Source organism: Solea solea, chromosome 14, assembly GCF_958295425.1.
Source record: "Solea solea chromosome 14, fSolSol10.1, whole genome shotgun sequence".
NCBI lineage: Eukaryota > Metazoa > Chordata > Actinopteri > Pleuronectiformes > Soleidae > Solea > Solea solea.
In genome coordinates this window covers 13,301,107-13,320,679 of record NC_081147.1, presented here as the reverse complement: position 1 = coordinate 13,320,679, position 19,573 = coordinate 13,301,107, and the positions used below count along the sequence as shown (strand labels likewise).

The 19,573-nt window shown below is 39.9% G+C and overlaps 1 protein-coding gene and 1 pseudogene across 1 annotated transcript; both read left to right on the top strand.

Annotated features, from left to right (window-relative positions):
• Positions 1 to 1,878: 1,878 nt before the first annotated feature.
• LOC131472766 (uncharacterized) lies at positions 1,879 to 12,317 on the top strand (annotated as a pseudogene).
• A 574-nt stretch (positions 12,318 to 12,891) lies between these two features.
• Positions 12,892 to 15,453, top strand: LOC131472765 (gap junction alpha-3 protein-like). Its single transcript, XM_058650209.1, has 3 exons — positions 12,892 to 13,217; positions 13,728 to 13,968; positions 14,116 to 15,453. Exon 3 carries the CDS (start codon positions 14,140 to 14,142, stop codon positions 15,220 to 15,222), a length of 1,083 nt encoding a protein of 360 aa, XP_058506192.1. The 5' UTR covers positions 12,892 to 13,217; positions 13,728 to 13,968; positions 14,116 to 14,139; the 3' UTR covers positions 15,223 to 15,453.
• Positions 15,454 to 19,573: the final 4,120 nt, after the last annotated feature.

The following is a 19,573-nucleotide window of genomic DNA, read 5'->3' as shown; positions in this document are numbered from 1 at the left end:
CTTTGCAATTCTTAGGCCCATGACCCCATTGCCCACTGTTATATGATCTCACCTTTTGTATCAAAACCACCTGGATGTCTATTGATCTAGTTGTTGAGCAATATAACTAAGAAATATCTCTGTTGCCCCACCTACAAGATTTAGGTACAAGATCAAGTAGCAGCTTGACAAGTTCAAACAAAGAGCACTCGAAGAAAAGAACACTGTGTGTATAGTATTAGGTGTAAAACCATAGGAATGCAAGTAGCAAATTGTGTTCATTCTTCTTCTTGGCGGTTAATGGTAGCTGGTATTTAGATATCAGCAGCAGCTTGTTTGTTAGCGCTCTGAAAAGTTGTATCACTGTCAGTCTTTCCCTCTAGGGTAACTGTATTTCCAGTAAACAAGCAAAGCATTGTCATCGTTGCCCAATTAAACCTGGTGCTATAAAAAAAATTGTTTCTATAGAGACAATCTTATCTTGCATCACTGATATCTTGTTCCTCAAATGTAGTACATATCATACTCTGTACTGTCTCACCTTCACTCATTTTTATCTTTTAGTCAGAAATGTGCACACCTAAATTGTAGTTTTATTTCACAAATGCAAAATGCTCCTTCCACACACTCTTATCAACTGACACAAAAATTATATGGTGCAAATATTTATACATCCCTTGCCGTGTGTTTTCTGAATTTTCTTCTTATTGTATTTTGCTATTTATTATTTTTTTGGCCAGCTTAGTGGAGTCTGGACCACTTTAATTTTATTCAGGCTCTTGGGAGCCACTTGACCCTATCACGTCCTTTTTTTCCATGCAGGAATCCATCCATGATAGACCATAGATAATCCCTGTCTGCTCTTACAGCATCAGCCCTAATGTGCTATGTAAATAAACAAGACATGATGGTCTACACCGGTCATTCCCAGAGTCTGGGAACACAGATGGGTTGTGTGAGACTTTGCAATAAAATGACGTGATAGATTATGCACAAATGTGCTCTTGTTACACTCTGTATAGTGAATTAGGTTGCAATGGTTTGTAAACTTGAAAAAAGTGGGAAAGTTTGGTAAAGACATGGTCTACAGCCTCACATCACTGAAATATACACGTCCTTAATATTTTCTCTCCAGCTCATAACCTTATGCCTGCATACGTTTGTAAATTTGGTAAGTGGGGTACAAATTCTTTGTTTATGTACTCAAGTAACTTTTCCACATATGTGTACTTTATTAACGTAGTCATTTTCCTGATGACTTTTAACATATACTCCCTTTCTTTGAACATAAATAACTGTACCTCCTGCTCAGGCATGTTACTTTAGTTATAATGCATGTGACCAGAATGATCCATTTCTTTTCTATCTGTCTCTTTTTTACTTTGTCAAGTTAACAAAAGATGTGTATCATAAAAGTTAAAAAAAAAGGGTTTGTATGCAATTTAATACATTTCAGAGCATGTATTTTTTTAACATTTATATAATGCAATAGTCATCACACATTAGTCATTATCACACATTAGTGATGATAAATCTAAAAAACAACTGGCTATATAAGCCAAACTTCTCATACTCAAACATTAGGGTGGGAATCTGCCACAGACAACTCTTAAGCTGTATAAATACAGCCTTTCTGTCTATGTGTTGTTGTCCCGGTTTGTACTGTTCCGGGTGTGTGTCCTCTATCTCTACCGCTATCTACCACTGTAAATTCTGAATTGAATTGAATGACTTTATTCCTCCCCCAGGGGGGGAAACACACATTCACAACAGCTCAGTTAAGAAATGAGAATAAAATAAAAATACAAACAGTCACTGGACTTGAATTTCCCCTTGGTGGATCAATAAAGTTTTTTGATTTTGAATTTGAATGATTTGAACGTAACTTTACACGGAATCTTCCCATTTGATGAGGACTACGGCAAACGTGACAACAGATTTCAAGACTGCGGTCCCCTTGTGGTTTACTGGGGAGGAAGGGGTAGGAGAAGTTTAACTATAAACAGCAAAACAGCAGAGTACCAGCGGAGGTCGTCAGCCTAACACCGTCACAGTAAATATTTAATAAGAGTAACTCCACCTAGCTAAATAGCTAATTAGCTCGCATTAGCTAATTAGCGCGCATTAGCCAACAGCCGCGCGAGTCAAAGCCCGGGCTCCAGCAGCAGCAGCAGCAGCAGATACGGACACGGACACGGATCCCGCTCCTTTGACCATGACTCCTCTCCAGCAACAGCAACTCGCCCGCCGCCACCACCTGCAGTCCTCTATAGACACACATAAAGTGCTGCTAATTTACAAGCTTTTCTTGCTGGAAAACGCCAAGAAAACACTAGAACAAGAACTCAACAATTTCATCGGCAAGGTGAGATTAATTGCTGTTTGTTTGCTACATGGCATCATTATGTGGGTGTTTGCACGTGCCACACGCTGGGTTCTTATGTCCCTAACCAGATAAATAACAAGTTAGGCGGTTTAATTGACTTGACTGAGATTGCCAATAGCAATGGGACTCATAACAATGATTGATAATTGATTGTAATTTGTTTCCAGAGCTGTGGTGCAAATTTCAATTATTGACTGGCAACACAATGGAGACACTTGACATTATGTGGTCAGAGTTCAATGGGATGTCTCATTTTTAAAAAAGAACTTTGTTTATTTTTGCGTAAACCAAACTTCTTGTATAAATGCCTACTTTTTGTAAGAGAAAACAAACCATCACAACCAAATTCACAGTATAAAAAGTGACAAGAATATATTGCACAATAAATAAGCAAAAGCAATTTGTTTGCTGTCATTCCTGTAATTTCCAAGAGATGGATGATTTGCAACAGTATGTATTTTGATACATTTAAAATAAAAGTTAAAAATAGAAATTGATTGAGTGAGCCAATAAAAGTTTGACCTGTGGGTCCTGAACCAGTCTGTAGGAATAACTGATTTGTTTTAAACTGTCAAGTGTTCATGTGTTTATTAAGCTCAGAATACATTTTTACTGGCATTTTTATAATGAACAGAAAAACAACAACTTATGGTTGTTTCACTTTTCTTTCAGGCCTATGACGACATCCAAGGTTTCTTGAATTCATCTCTTCCAGCCTGTGTGTTCATTGACCTGGCAAATGTTCTGGATGCAAAATGCCGTACAATAGACAAACTCTCAGCATTACTGGAGGAATTTGTAGCTGGTAAGTCAGAAGTTAATCATATCATTTTAGCTGCGTGTCTGTGTAGTGTCAAACATTGCACAATAAAAGGGGTTCCTAATCAAGGACTTGCATGTTACCAAGAAACCAAATTCTGGGAGCTGCTGACCTGACTGGAAAATTGCTAAGTTATCTCAGTGAACCAATGCAATTTGAATTTGAACATAATCAAAACAGATGAACACAGAGATGAGAGAAACAAAATAATGTGACCAGTTGGATAATGTTGTAGTTTCCTAACTCCAGAAGATGGTAGTTATGGCAACATCATAGATGCAAGCTGACATTAAACCCCATAGAAGAGGAAAAAAAACAAAGATGAATGTATTAGTAGCACCTGATTTCCCTTCCTGTAGCTTTGCTGCTCGACATCAGGAGCTTCATCTTAATGATTGCAGTTGCAAAGCTTATTTCAGAGTGGATAGAGACCAGTTTGACCTATCTATTTTGCCTGAGTGTCAATATGCTTTAAAAGACGCTCTGAAAGCTCTTGCCAATTTTGAAAAGCGTTGACATGTTGTCATTTGGAAAAGTGTTTCACAACAGTATCACACCCATATGTGCTTCTTCCTTTTTAAATCAATGAATTTTTGCGCTCAAACATTTCTGAATGTGAACAGTACCTAACATTGCATTTCCGTGTTTAAGATAAATGTTGTCTTGTGTACCGCCACTATCCAGGGAAGAAAAATTAAAAAAAATAAGTGCAGTTTTTCTTTACAAAACCCTCTTCCTGCTTCTCTTATCAACAGAGCCACAAGTTTGTGTCCAGCCTGCTGTCAAGATGGGTATGAGAACAAACCACCCTCAGTCACTTGGAGACAAGCGGATCATGATAACAGATGTTCTCAAGTTTGGGCCCATGTTGCAGAACGTGCTCATGGCAAGCTCTATTGTGAAATCAGTCCAGGTGCTTGGAGGGACACTGTCCCTTCAGCAGCTGAAACATTTCCTCATTTCCCAGCCTGTAGCAGCCCAAGAGGATGACATGATCTACTGCATCTCGTCCAGCTACAACAGCGCTGTTCAAACTAAGAGCTCATCTTGTCACTTAAGGGTCAAAGAAAATGAACAAGCTGTTATTTATGAGGAGAAAAGCCAACGCGATGATGTGATTCCGCAACCTGCCATGAATCAGAGCCCCAAGGTGAATCCAGAGAGACCACCACTACTACTACCACCATTAGAAGCTATATTCCCAGAGTTAAGTAATCCAAAACCAAAAAAATTAACACCAGTTATTAGCTGGGGATGGGAGGGTCATTTCCAGGTGCAACACCAAAAACAAACATCCTCTCAGCTGCTGCACTTCCTCAGAGCCAAAGCTAAGAACGTGGGTGCACAAGAGGTCACTGTGATGGAGTGGAATAGAAGTACACACCCTTCAGGTTCGCCACAGTCTATGTCGTCTAACACCAAAACCCAAAGCTACCAATTCAGAAACGTTGAGTCAGACGATGTTATCGAGTCAAAAGCCCGGAAAACATTGTGTGCTAATATGGAAGACCAAGGCCCCGTCTTCAGAGTCAAACGAGTGGAATCGAGCGGCACGCTGACCTACACGTGTTTGATTGCAACTAAGACTGAATTGTGGGATATTGGAGACATTTTAACTGAGGTGCAACAAGCACACACCGATGACAGCCCAGCAAAAAATGAAGGCTGCCAAAATACAGCTGCTCAAGTGGAGAGCTCTTGTGTAAACATCCAGTGGAAAACCCAAACTTCCCAGTGCACAGAATCTGAGAGGGAGGACAATTATGTTGACGCGAAAACCCCAACAAGCAGCAGTGTTACCATTCCTGAGTTTCGGGTCCGGAGGTTTAAAGAGATTGAGGTTTTGGTGTCACATATTGTCAGCCCAAGCAACTTTTATATCCAGCACGCAGACTCCTTCACCGGGCTGCAGGCCCTTGTCGCAGAGTAAGTTGTTCATCATGGATTCTAATCTCTACACTGCTTTCTCTCAGCTTTTCATAACCCTTGCTGATTCCCTGATCGCATTTACAGGACCTACAGAGCCACTTATCCCTTTTTTATTACAGCTTTCTTTGTAGATCCCCCCCCCCCCTTTTTAATAATCCACATGTTTCTGGTTGTCATTATTTTTTGCTCTCATTTGCAGCAGCTGGAAAGCCAGTCGCTCATATGCAGAACAGAACTGCATTCCAGACATTGGAACCCAAGTAATGGGCTGGTTCCCTAAACAGGAACAATGGTGCAGGGCTCAGGTGACGAAGATATGTGGTGTAATTGGAGGTGGGTTTGTTTTTTTTGGAATGGTTTTGCAAATGCATTCCTCTAGATGGTAGCAGTGTCACTTCACTCGCATGTGGCCAATTGGAAACTTCCTGCTGCACTTAACCTGCCATGCTCTGTTTTGTTGGATGTAAGATGATGACTCCAGTCATGGTGCTGGGAGTGAGACTTCGATCAAGGTGGAGGTGAGGAGGCTGGACCATGGTGACACTGCCTGTGTGTCACTGCTGTGCATCAAGGAGTTGACCCCAGAAATGGCTGTTCTTCCACTTCAGGCTGTACAGGTCTCACTTGCAAATGTAAGCTGTGTTTAGTTTTTTGTTGTTTTTTCCAGATCATTAGAGGCTTCTTCATTCCCACCATGTATATAAACTAGTACATAAATCTCCATTTTAAGATTATCCGCGCATGTTATCCCTCTTAGGATTTGCATAGACGGAAACGGTTAAATACTGTGCTGTGAGAGCGTAGACTCATTCATTGGCATTTGTCCACATGATTAGTCACGGCCTTATCTGTTGCTCAGTGATAAAGGAAATGAATTATCGCAGTTCATGCTATTTTGTGTCTCGTTTCCTGTCGCCCTGCAGGTGACGCCTGTTAACGGGACAGACTGGTCTGAGGAGTCAGTGGGCTGGTTCAAAGACATGGTGCACAACAGGACACTTTATGCCAGACTTTACCCACAGGCGCCAAACGTTACTGTCGAGCTGTTTTTGGAAAAGGGAAAGCTCGGAGCTATGAGGTACTTGTGAATCATGAAATAATGAAACAGTTTCATTGTGAGTTTAGAAATATTGAGTTGTAGTCACCAAGATTTATTGATGGATTGTATCTTGTTAAAACATGCCATATATCTAATATAACTGGCTATTATGTGTAAGAGTGTGTATTTATTTCTATAAAGTAGTTCTGTGTCACTGCCTGACATTGCCCGAGACACCACGATACAATATTATCATGATACTGCAAAATACTGAGTATTTGCAAAATCATATATTGCGATATACTCACCCTACAGCTCCAGTGAGAGTGAACACTTTGCACCATCTAGTGGACTGTAATGTAAATTGTTTTTATGCTAATCCACAAAGTCATTCAAAAATTGTATACAAATAAAAATGTTTTCCACCCCAGTATGTATACTTTTTTGAAGACGCTTCCTTTATTTTATTATTCCTTTTAGGAGGGGAGCATCACTGTCTTTGAGACTGGCCCAGAATGGACACGCGAAACACAGCGAACTGAAGAAAGGCAGTTTCACAAAAAGTATGTGGAGTCAATGTTTGGAACGTTTTTTTAACACTTTCAGTGTTACTTCTACAGTAGGTGGCAGTATAATCTAAGTGAGACCTTAGCAGCACATTTCATATTCATTCAAAATCCTGTTTTTTACTTTTTAGGCACAGTTCAACATAAAATGAAGAAACAGGACTCTGACTGGGGCAAATACCTCATCTCGTGCTACGCTCAAAACAAGAGGGAGCAATAAAAGCAGGAAATGCTTGATTTTTTTGTCTAAAAATCCTGAGACACATTTTAAATATATCACGCACTTTCTATTGACAAGTGAACATGCAGAGGACTTAGGAGTATTTGACAAACTGCTGTGATGGGCACTTTGCAGTACAACAATAAATGGAGGATATTTGAATATAATGAGAACGGCATTTACTGCAGTAGAACATATCTGCATTGTGTATTTTAATGTTTAGGACTGCAGTTCATACAGTAAAGGCTACATAATTGTCTATTGAATGTGAGTGTTAAAGTGAACATGCTCTATAAGATTATTTGAACTTGGAAGATTCTGTTTTGACCTTCTGTAAAATTCAATAATGTTCTACAAAAAAGATTCTCATTGTAGAAGATAAGGAATCTAATGTCTTTTCAAAGAATTGATGGGAAAGTGTTAATATTTTTATATATATATATATGTATATCTATATATTATATATAGAAAAAAATACATATATATTTATATATACACACACAAGTATATATATATCGATATATATATATGTCTTCCTATTAGACATAGTTGTGTTTTGCTGTCCCTCTTTTAAATAAGGGAAGTTTGCATCAGGTGCTGATTTATACTAGTTCTACTACTATGTTCTATGTTCAGTTAGATTAGTCTTCATTTCATTTTTTTGTATCCCTATCTTCAGTGAACTGTGGCAGATCTATTATTTACTCCATGTAAAAATATGTTGACTGCTGTAATAAAGATGTGTGTGTGTATATATACACTGGCATACCTCATCTCTCTATTGTGTAGTCGTCGAGAGAATATAAATGAGGCTTAGTTCATTCAAAGAATTAGCAGGCCTCGCAAACCCCCTCCCACTAAATCTGTCATGAATGACGCAGAAATGCTCATGGCACAGTGAACTGCCATAGGTCATCTGATGGAACATGACAAACGACCACATTGTGTTTTCACTTGGCGTTCAGTTTGTTGTCACTGTAAATAACTACTGTTGTGAGGAGGAGTTTGACTCAAGCAATATGTGAAAGCTCCCAAAAAAAGAATAATTTGTAATCCGTTGAAAGTTAAGCTAATGTTTTGTTGATATATTGTGTTCGCTCAGTCAGAAGCATGGCTGAGACGGTTGTAGCCTTTTAACCTTTAACCAAAATGAATGGATATTTGTCCCACTTGGCATAGGCTTTGGTATAAATGTGCTCATGAATATCAAGACACCAGAATTAAGTTTGTTATGAAATGACTTGCTGTTGAAAATACATAAAACACACACACAAGGATGGAATCAGGCATAAAAATTAGGGGTTATAAATGCGTATGAAATGCTGCTTCAATATTGTAAAACAGCTTGAACAAATGGCTAAAAACTAAATTGAAAGGGTCAATGGTTTCAATTACAGTACATTTGTCTGTAAATGTTAATTTTCACCATGTTTATATTTTTTTTTTCTTCAGATTAATCTTCAAACCTGTGAGTGACTATTCTCTCGGTGACAGTGGCTCAGGTCAGAAAAAAAAAAAAAAAGCTTCCCTCACTCCCCTTCTCTGCCAAGCACAATAAATAATGTGGCAGGCCAAGGCCTTTTGTGTCCACACAGATTCCTTCTTTTGCCTGGGGTAGGCGGAAATCGAGGCGTTTGATCTGAATTCTAAAGAGTCTTGTTGCAGCCCAATAAAGGCTGCCATTGTATGTAAATGGTTTATATAAGAGCATATGACCGCTCCGGTGCAGGGCAGTGGCTAGTGGCGGAGGAATGATTAGCATTTCCCAGACGCATGGTGTTCTCTGTCCAGCCTTTTGGCTTCATAAAAAACACAATATTTTCATTCATTTCCACCTGATCTGTACACATTTGTGTGTACCACCACAGCGGAAGGTAAAATACACGGACTGTAATTTTCCCTCTGTTTACTAACAGCGAGAGTGCAGTGAGGTCAGATGTTTGTGTGACTTACGGCTGACATGCCTGTCAGCTGGACGTATAACTTGTTTTGCATTCCTGTCCTCCTGCAGAGTGAAGTCGAGTCATTTTGAGTTTTCATCAGGGCACTCTGGTCAAATCTGTAACCTTTCTTGCAAACAATGAGATCTCTCACATCGTAAGAGGAAAAAAAAATAGTCATGAGATGAATGTCTTGCTGGTGTCTTGGAGAAATTGTCTGGCAGTCTGACAATCTGTCTGCAACTGGGCTGTAGGTCAGTTTGGGAGTAGAGTATTAATACAGGGTGACTTGACCACGTGTCCTGGCGAATGTTTCGCAATTGGCTTCGAATTTGTTGCGTCCTGTGACGGGGCACGGTGGTAAGCCATCGCCCCTGTCTTTATACGGCCAACTGGCGACTTGGCACTTCTTGTCTGTCGAACAAATCCAGTTCGATGCTCAGGCCACACCTCAAGATGGTCTTCTTCGGACCCGGCGCTGCTTACGCCGCTTGCACTGCCGGCTAAGCCTGGTAAACCTCTAAAAACTAATAAGCAACCGAATATTACTGCATTATTAAGTTGTTTGTGGGTGATTTATAGCCCAGTGATTTTTATAATGTTGTCTTCCATTAATATAAATGTGACTTTATGCAAATATGAATTAATTAAATATTATTTGAATTTTTTTTTTATTTACCATAATATTCTTTTGTAGCATATTTTCTTAACATTGATGAATAAAATGTCCCTTTAATCCTGACTAAATTGTTGTCCCTCTTCTTCAGACCTGGAGTCAAAAATGAACTGGGGGTCCTTTTATGCCGTGATCAGCGGCGTAAACAGGCACTCTACAGGGATCGGACGCGTTTGGCTCTCCGTGATCTTCATCTTCCGTATCCTGGTCCTGGTTGTGGCTGCCGAGAGCGTTTGGGGAGACGAGAAGTCCGGCTTCACCTGCAACACCCAGCAGCCCGGCTGCGACAGCGTGTGTTACGACCAGTTCTTCCCCATCTCGCACATCCGCCTGTGGGCGCTCCAGCTCATCCTGGTCTCCACCCCTGCCCTGTTGGTGGCCATGCATGTGGCCCACCGCCGCCACATCGACAAGAAGATCCTGAAGAGGACGGGGCGCGCCAGCCCCAAGGAGCTGGAGCACATCAAGAATCAGAAGTTTCAGATCACTGGAGCTTTGTGGTGGACGTACATGATCAGCATCGTTTTTCGCATTGTCCTTGAGGTGGCCTTCCTCTACATCTTCTACTTGATCTATCCTGACTTTAAGATGGTGCGTTTGGTGAAGTGTGACTCGTTCCCTTGCCCCAACACAGTGGACTGTTTTGTCTCCAGGCCGACAGAGAAGACTATATTCACTGTGTTCATGCTGGCGGTGTCTGGGGTGTGTGTGCTGCTCAATCTGGCCGAGGTGGCATACCTCATCGGCAGGGCCTGCAAACGCTGCTCTCGGGGTTCTGAGGACGAGTCCAAGGCGGCTTGGATAAGTCGAGGACTGTCTTCTTACAGGCAAAATGAAATCAATCAGCTGATAGCAGATCACCCTCTCAAGTCTAAGTTCACTGTGACCAAAAAGAGCCCGAGTGAGAAGGCTGAGAGGTGTTCTGCTTTCTGAGACTCTGCCTTTTTGTCTCCCATTAAACTAATCCAACATGTCCAATACATATACACATGTACATATGTATATATGTGTATTTATGCGTCACCTATTGGTTCTTGTTTTACTGACTCAAGTGTGAGTTGCTGTTTAAATTTGTCTAAACTATTTACAGAGCCAGTAGTGAAGATTAAGGGAAAATATCTTCTTTTCTTCCACAATTTGCCAAATTTACCTTAATTTGTTTGGATTTTGCCTGTTGTTTTTTTTTTTTTCTTCCCCCTTTGAAGCAGCTTTAATTCATTTTACTAAGAAGAGCTGCCAAGTTGCCATGGTAGGATGATTGCTTGGGCTAAACAAACCATGACTATGAGGATTGTGCTTCCATTTATTATCGTCAAAGTTGGGCTCTTGTTGTGTGACGGATCGCTTTAATCTGTATAGATGAAATGCAGCAGGTGTGTCTTGTTTTTGTCCTGGTTTGACGCCTGACATTTGTGCCAGAATAGTTGCATTTATGAAACACAGAACATAGATATGAGAAGTTGAACATGAATATTTATGCGTTCTAAACGTTGCCGTTTGGAAACCTGACTCTAGTTTCGCTTATCAGTTTCTCATCAGTTACACGGACACACCATCCAACAGACTTTTCCCGAGTCCTCCGTGTAATTTGGCTCCGTTTGAAAGCACGTTCTGAAAACCAAACGTGAATAAATCATTTCAAAGATGTTTCCTTCAAGTCTTCATGAAAAGGTTTTCAACGGGCGAACGCCTGGAGAGCAAACAAAAACAAATGGAGGATAAAGTTTGGAAAGTGCTTTGCAGTAATGTCAAATATACATGGTTTCGGGTAGAGTTTACTATATATAAAAAGAAAATGCTGGATGGAAAGTCAACCTTTTTATTAAGATTTAAAAAAGGCTACTTTGTATCTTATTTATTCCAGTCTGAGTCAAAGCACGGCTTGTAGGAACAGTATTGTTTCTCCATGCCAGTGGGCAGATGCTTGGATTTCTTCGGACTCTGTTGCTTATACGCCAACTTTTTTTCTGCAGAAGGCTGCTACTATTGGTGCTAGAAAACCAAATATGTTTGGTTTTCGACAACACACTGTCATCACACTGTGTAACGCCAGCTTGAAGGGAGAGAAAGGGCATTTTAAATAGTTTTCTCTCAAACTTTTCCACAGCCTGACTTTTAAACATTTAACAACTTTTATTTCAGTCATGATGTTGAACTGACGACACTGCACAATTACAATTGCTCATTCATTTATTCCTTCTCGTCTCGCTTTAAGGTAATTCCCGGTACTGTACATATCAGATTCAGATTTAGCCGTTTACTTTAGCTTGGATTGAAAAACATATTTAGGCACTTGTATATATGACTTATTTATGTTACTGCAGTTTTATTTTCTAGTTATCGCTGGTGAATGTCTGAGTTTGGCCTCCTTTTTTTTAACATTTATTGTCTCTGATCATGTGTCATACGCTGGTATGTGATGAACTTAACCTGTTTTTATGTACACTGTAATGCATACAGAAACCCTGTATGTTAATGTTATCAGTTTACATCAAGGTAAACAATACAGATTTAAAGGTGCAGTGTGTAAAATGTAGGTGAAATTCTGTTTATTTGACAGTAATTGAAACTAAAAAAAGAAATGACCTCATTTTACTTTAAGTGTACGATCACTTTTCATTACCCCAGAATGAGCTTTTCATATTTGTATCAGGAGCCGATTTGTCTGAACCACAATTGTGTTCTTACAATAGCCCACAATGGACAAAACTAAACTTTTTTGTGTGTTTGTTTTAAGTTGGATGCTAATTGAAGGCTACATAGGTTCTGAGTGGAAGTGAGTGGTGAGGTGAGGGATATTCAGCTGTAGCATGCAATTTTTTTTTTACACACTGTACCTTTAAAAAAAATGGGGAAAACGCAATATACTGTGTGTATATCATGTAACATGGTGAAATAAATTGCCTGATAATTTGACAAATACAATTGCTCAAACAGACTTTTTTTATTATTATTATTATTATTATTATTATTACAGTGAGTTTTTCCTGAATTGATAAAAAAATGATTATTTTCTGCAGTCTTCTTCTGTTTGGTTCCTCCAATCAGGGACTGCTGTTATTCTAAAGCTGAACATTTTCCTCCCTTCCTGCCATTGTGATTTGTAAGTTGAGGATGCAAATGGCTACTCATCTGACTCCTACCCCACAACCCCCCATGATAGGAGAGACCCTCCTGCTATATTTAGACCCCCAAGGCACTTGTGGTCAGACAGATTCACCAGACAACACGATTGGCCAGCTGCCCCGTCACTCACTCTTCCCAGAGAGTAGGGGGGCTTTAATAGTTTATATTGCAGAGTTTACCCTGAGCCAAATTTAACCAGGAGGAGCAGGGAGGGTGAGCAGGCAGGTCAGTCAGACATGGTTGCGAGTGCATCCAGTGGGTTGTGTTCATGTGTTGTGCTCAGTGGAAGACCCTGGGGCCTGGATCCTGATTCCTGCCTGAGCTGAATCTGAAGACAGAAGACTGACTCGGGGGATTTGCTGGTGTGGACAGAGGTGGAGGCCAGCAGGAGACCACCACTCTCCCTGCCCATTCATGGGCATCGCTGGGGGCCAGAAGATCAGTTTTGCTCTGAGGCCTGTAAGCGATGAAGAGCAGCTCCATGGACCCTCAACGACGTGTAGTGCTTCGCCACAGGAGATGAATGAGCTAACAAGGTGGGTCCAACCAGTAAATATAACTTTATGTGTGATTCTTTGAGACGTTGAATGTTCTCTCTGGATTTTCTGGAGATAAATTTAGACCAAATTCAAATAATTTAAGGTGGATTTTGTGGCCAAAGGCTGCAGTTTGTTTACGGCTATCTTGTGTGGGAACACAGTACTACTTACACTCTTAAAAAACCTCTTCACCTTTACTTTTTAAATTAAGTGTTCTATATATTTTTTTCCCTTTGTTACCGTGACTTACAAAGTCTGAGAGGCTTAAACTGAAACTAGATATGATAGATTTTTTTTCAGCTCATTCCACCTGGCACAAGTCAGCAGGTATCAGTTTAATCTTCCCCATGGCAGCATATACCCACCACATTACTGTCGTCTGACTGTGCCGTCCATCCATCAGAAGCAGAATATATTTATAACATAGCGTGTTTCAGGACAATACCAACATTACTCAACTGTTTCTAATTCACACTTCCACCACATCTGCCTGGTGTTTGATTTCAGTTCGTGTGGATCATGTTGCTGTGGCTTGGGTCCTGAAGGCCAGCAGCCACAGACTTATGACTGGAAACGACCCCCCCACCCTGTCCACACTTGCCAAATATATACCCTCCTAAAGTAAATATAATCCTGTTCTGAGTCCACATGGAAAAGGCCAATCTACCTGCTCAGCAGCCGAGTCCCACGCTCACTTAGTCACTTGGCTCCCTTGAGACTCATTTGGTCTGAACGCTGCTGAACTTAGGTAAGACATTTGAAAGCTTAACTGATGCTGGCTTTGACCTCTAGGTTAGGTTTATGTTTTCATGGAAAAGATTTACTTGATATATCATTCAAAAATCAGAGAAAAGTGACTGTTGTTGTATTTGAACTCTTTTCACTGCTTTGACAGTCCCAGGTCTGGGCTCACTCAGCTATGGGGGACTGGAACCTCCTAGGAAGGCTCCTAGAAAAAGCCCAGGAGCACTCCACGGTGGTGGGGAAAGTGTGGCTCACCGTCCTGTTCATCTTCCGCATTCTGATCCTGAGCGCTGCGACGGAGAAAGTCTGGAGTGACGAGCTGTCGGGCTTCACCTGTGACACCAAGCAGCCTGGTTGCGAGAATGTGTGCTATGACATCACCTTCCCCATCTCCCATGTCCGCTTCTGGGTGTTGCAGATCATCTTCGTGTCCACGCCGACATTGATCTACCTGGGGCACATCGTCCATCTCGTGCGGATGGAGGAAAAGCATAAGGCGAAGGAGCAGGCGAAGGAACAAGCACATCATTCAGACAAGCAGGCCCTCATTGTGGGAGCTCACCACAAAAAGGCCCTGGTGAGGGATGACAAGGGCAGAGTGCGCCTGCAGGGGGAGCTTTTACGCACATATGTCTTTAATGTGATTTTTAAAACCCTGTTTGAGGTAGGCTTTATTGTGGCTCAGTATCTCTTGTATGGCTTTGAACTGAAGCCCATGTACACATGTGACAGACCGCCCTGCCCCAATGTGGTAAACTGCTACATATCCCGACCCACTGAGAAAACCATCTTTATCATCTTCATGCTGGGGGTGGCCAGCGTGTCTCTGCTCCTAAACCTCATAGAGGTCTACCACCTGGGCTTCACCAAGTGTCGCCAGGGCATTACCTTCAGAAGACGTCAACAGGCTGGTGGGAATAACTCCAAAGATGCCACTGTGCCCTTTGCCCCGAGTTATGATGACTATTTTCACGGGCACCACCAAGTCCAGCCCGCCTACCCTCCTGTGCCGAGCTACGACCTCTCCCCTCTGTCTGAGGGCACAGACTCGTCCTTCCACCCCTACCACAGCAAGGCGGCTTACAAACAGAATAAGGACAACCTAGCGGTGGAAAGGAGCAGCAGCAAGCCAGAGGAATGTGACCTGAAAGGGAAGAAGGGAGCAGGATCGGCCCCTGGGTCACCAACGCAATCCCGGCCCAGCCGCGGTGCCAAACACAGCAGCAACAAGACTAGAATAGACGATCTGAAGATATGAAAAGGTTTATGTTTCTCATAAACCTCTTAGGTCTTAAACTGCTGTGAGATGATCACGTGTTGTTTGGACACATTCATACATGTTGAAGTGGCCTCCGCTTTTTTGAGATGGCACGAGTCTGAGTCAGTCCAGCCTTCAGGGGAGTGACAGTGATTGGGCACACGAAGACACTGTAATTGTACTGTGATGTTGGAACACTGTATGAAAAAATAATTCAAATCAAAAAAATAATCATTGTCTGGTTATTTGGTTCTTTTGACAAACCTGGTGTGATAACACATCAGATAACATCAATGGTGTGGCAGTAAATGTTTAGTCCGATTTACTGACGTTTTGCAAAACCTATTCATGTGTGTAAGGGATGCATCTTGCCACTATTTACTGTACTCAACAAGAACCAAAAACACACAACAAAAAATATGGTCTGCCCAGGTTTTTTTTTCTTTTGCCATCTGTGATGAACGTGTGCCCAAACTTTGGAAACAGAATTCAGGAGAGAAACTTGTTCGACGCTGCCCCAACCTCGATGAAGGAAATCAGTTAGGGGCAAAAAGTTGAACTTAACTTTAAATTTAACTCTTTTGAAGTCACCGTCTAGCATAGCTCACTTGCTTAGACTTGAAGTGAAATGTTGTGCAATACCTGACAACACATTGGACACTGGAGTCGCTGTAACTAATTCCAGGACATGCCTCAAAAGAAATTGCACTGGTCTCAGGAGTTCCCACATTTGCACTGTCTCGTTTTAAAGCGACAGCCAGCAAATACATAATTATAAGCACATTGTTAGAACTTAGAGTTCTCACTAGAATGCATTGCAGCGCAAGCATCTATTGTAATCGTACTGCATTTATTCTGCTAAGCGTCAGGAGGCCTTTAGCAGCTCCCACATTTAAATTGGTGACAAACGGGTGTGAATTGACAGAGAAATTACAGTTTTAAAATCACCCTAGTCTTGATTTTTCCAAAACTCCAAACCAGACTTTTAACATGGGAGTGAATGAGAGCTTTGACCAGAACTCTCTGCACTTTTAGGTGATTTCAAGAAAAACTGCAAGTCATAGGAAAAAGAATGAAAACAACACACAGGGTTAGACAGCAACCATAGCAACGTGTTGATGTAAAACATGTCTGTGTAGGTTGGAAATTGTGGGCAGGAGATGAGTTCAGAGATTTTTGTGATTATTTTTCTGGATCTCAGCAGAGTGTGCCACTCTAGTGCCACGCCTACGAACGCAATACACACTCATTATAAGATCAGGAAACGTCAAAAAAAAGTACAAAACGTAAACTGAGATTTTTTAAAAGCCTTAATATGGAGCAAAACTTTGACTTAGGTGAGAAAAGTCTTGCGACCCGTTTGAAGTTCCAACCACATTTCTACGTTAGTATGACGACACTGTGAGGCTCTAACGTGGGCTTGGTTTTTATCCATCTTTCGACCGTTTCCCATTCATGTGTATGTGGAAATTATTATGCAGTGTTTCGTGATTTTTAAAAAACTAAACTATGACATTTTGTCACATTTTGGACGACATACTAAACTATGAAATTTTTGTCACACTTTGGACAACAAATTAAACTATGACATTTTTGTCACATTTCGGACGACATACTAAACGATGACATTTCTGTCAAGTTTTGGACGACATACTAAACTATGACATTTTGGTCAGGTTTTTGACGACATACTAAAGTATTACATTTTACTATAAAAACCTGAGTGGCATGGTGGCGTAGTTGTTAGTACGTTGTAACTATATTACTGTTGCAAGAATGTGCTGGGTTCAATCCCAGGTCTGAAATACTTCTTTTTGGACGACATACTAAACTATGACATTTCGGTCAAATTTTGGACGACATACTAAACTATGACATTTCGGTCAAATTTTGGACGACATACTAAACTATGACATTTTTGTCTAATTTTGGACGACATACTAAACTATGACATTTTTGTCTAATTTTGGACGACATACTAAACTATGACATTTTTGTCAAGTTTTGGACAACATACTAAACTATGACATTTCGGTCAAATTTTGGACGACATACTAAACTATGACATTTTTGTCAAGTTTTGGACGACATACTAAACTATGAAATTTTGGTCAAATTTTGGACGACATACTATACTATGACATTTTTGTCAAGTTTTGAACGACATACTAAACTATGACATTTCGGTCAAATTTTGGACGACATACTAAACTATGACATTTTTGTCTAATTTTGGACGACATACTAAACTATGACATTTCGGTCAAATTTTGGACGACATACTAAACTATGACATTTTTGTCAAGTTTTTGACGACATACTAAACTATGACATTTTTCGGTCAAATTTTGGACGACATACTAAACTATGACATTTTTGTCAAGTTTTGGACGACATACTAAACTATGACATTTCGGTCAAATTTTGGACGACATACTAAACTATGACATTTTTGTCAAATTTTGGACGACATACTAAACTATGACATTTTGGTCAAGTTTTTGACGACATACTAAAGTATTACATTTTACTATAAAAACCTGAGTGGCATGGTGGCGTAGTTGTTAGTACGTTGTAACTATATTACTGTTGCAAGAATGTGCTGGGTTCAATCCCAGGTCTGAAATACTTCTTTTTGCACGACATACTAAACTATGACATTTTTGTCAAGTTTTGAACGACATACTAAACTATGACATTTCGGTCAAATTTTGGACGACATACTAAACTATGACATTTTTGTCTAATTTTGGACGACATACTAAACTATGACATTTTTGTCTAATTTTGGACGACATACTAAACTATGACATTTTTGTCAAGTTTTGGACGACATACTAAACTATGACATTTTTGTCTAATTTTGGACGACATACTAAACTATGACATTTTTGTCAAGTTTTGGACGACATACTAAACTATGACATTTCGGTCAAATTTTGGACGACATACTAAACTATGACATTTTTGTCAAGTTTTGGACGACATACTAAACTATGAAATTTTGGTCAAATTTTGGACGACATACTATACTATGACATTTTTGTCAAGTTTTTGACGACATACTAAACTATGACATTTCGGTCAAATTTTGGACGACATACTAAACTATGACATTTTTGTCAAGTTTTGGACGACATACTAAACTATGACATTTCGGTCAAATTTTGGACGACATACTAAACTATGACATTTTTGTCAAGTTTTGGACGACATACTAAACTATGACATTTTGGTCAAATTTTGGACGACATACTATACTATGACATTTTTGTCAAGTTTTTGACGACATACTAAACTATGACATTTCGGTCAAATTTTGGACGACATACTAAACTATGACATTTTTGTCAAATTTTGGACGACATACTAAACTATGACATTTCGGTCAAATTTTGGACGACATACTAAACTATGACATTTTTGTCAAATTTTGGACGACATACTAAACTATGACATTTTTGTCTAATTTTGGACGACATACTAAACTATGACATTTTTGTCAAGTTTTGGACGACATACTAAACTATGACATTTCGGTCAAATTTTGGACGACATACTAAACTATGACATTTTTGTCAAGTTTTGGACGACATACTAAACTATGACATTTCGGTCAAATTTTGGATGACATACTAAACTATGACATTTTTGTCAAGTTTTGGACGACATAATAAACTATGACATTTCGGTCAAATTTTGGACGACATACTAAACTGTGACATTTTTGTCAAGTTTTGGACGACATACTAAACTATGACATTTCGGTCAAATTTTGGACGACATACTATACTATGACATTTTTGTCAAGTTTTTGACGACATACTAAACTATGACATTTCGGTCAAATTTTGGACGACATACTAAACTAAGACATTTCGGTCAAATTTTGGACGACATACTAAACTATGACATTTTTGTCTAATTTTGGACGACATACTAAACTATGACATTTCGGTCAAATTTTGGACGACATACTATACTATGACATTTTTGTCAAGTTTTTGACGACATACTAAACTATGACTTTCTTGTCAAGTTTTGGACGACATACTAAACTATGACATTTTTGTCAAGTTTTGGAAGACTTACTAAACTATGAAATTTTTGACAAGTTTTGGACGACTTACTAAACTATGACATTTTGTCACATTTTGGACGACATACTAAACTATGAAATTTTTGTCACACTTTGGACAACAAATTAAACTATGACATTTTTGTCACATTTCGGACGACATACTAAACGATGACATTTCTGTCAAGTTTTGGACGACATACTAAACTATGACGTTTCGGTCAAATTTTGGACGACATACTAAACTATGACATTTTGGTCAAGTTTTTGACG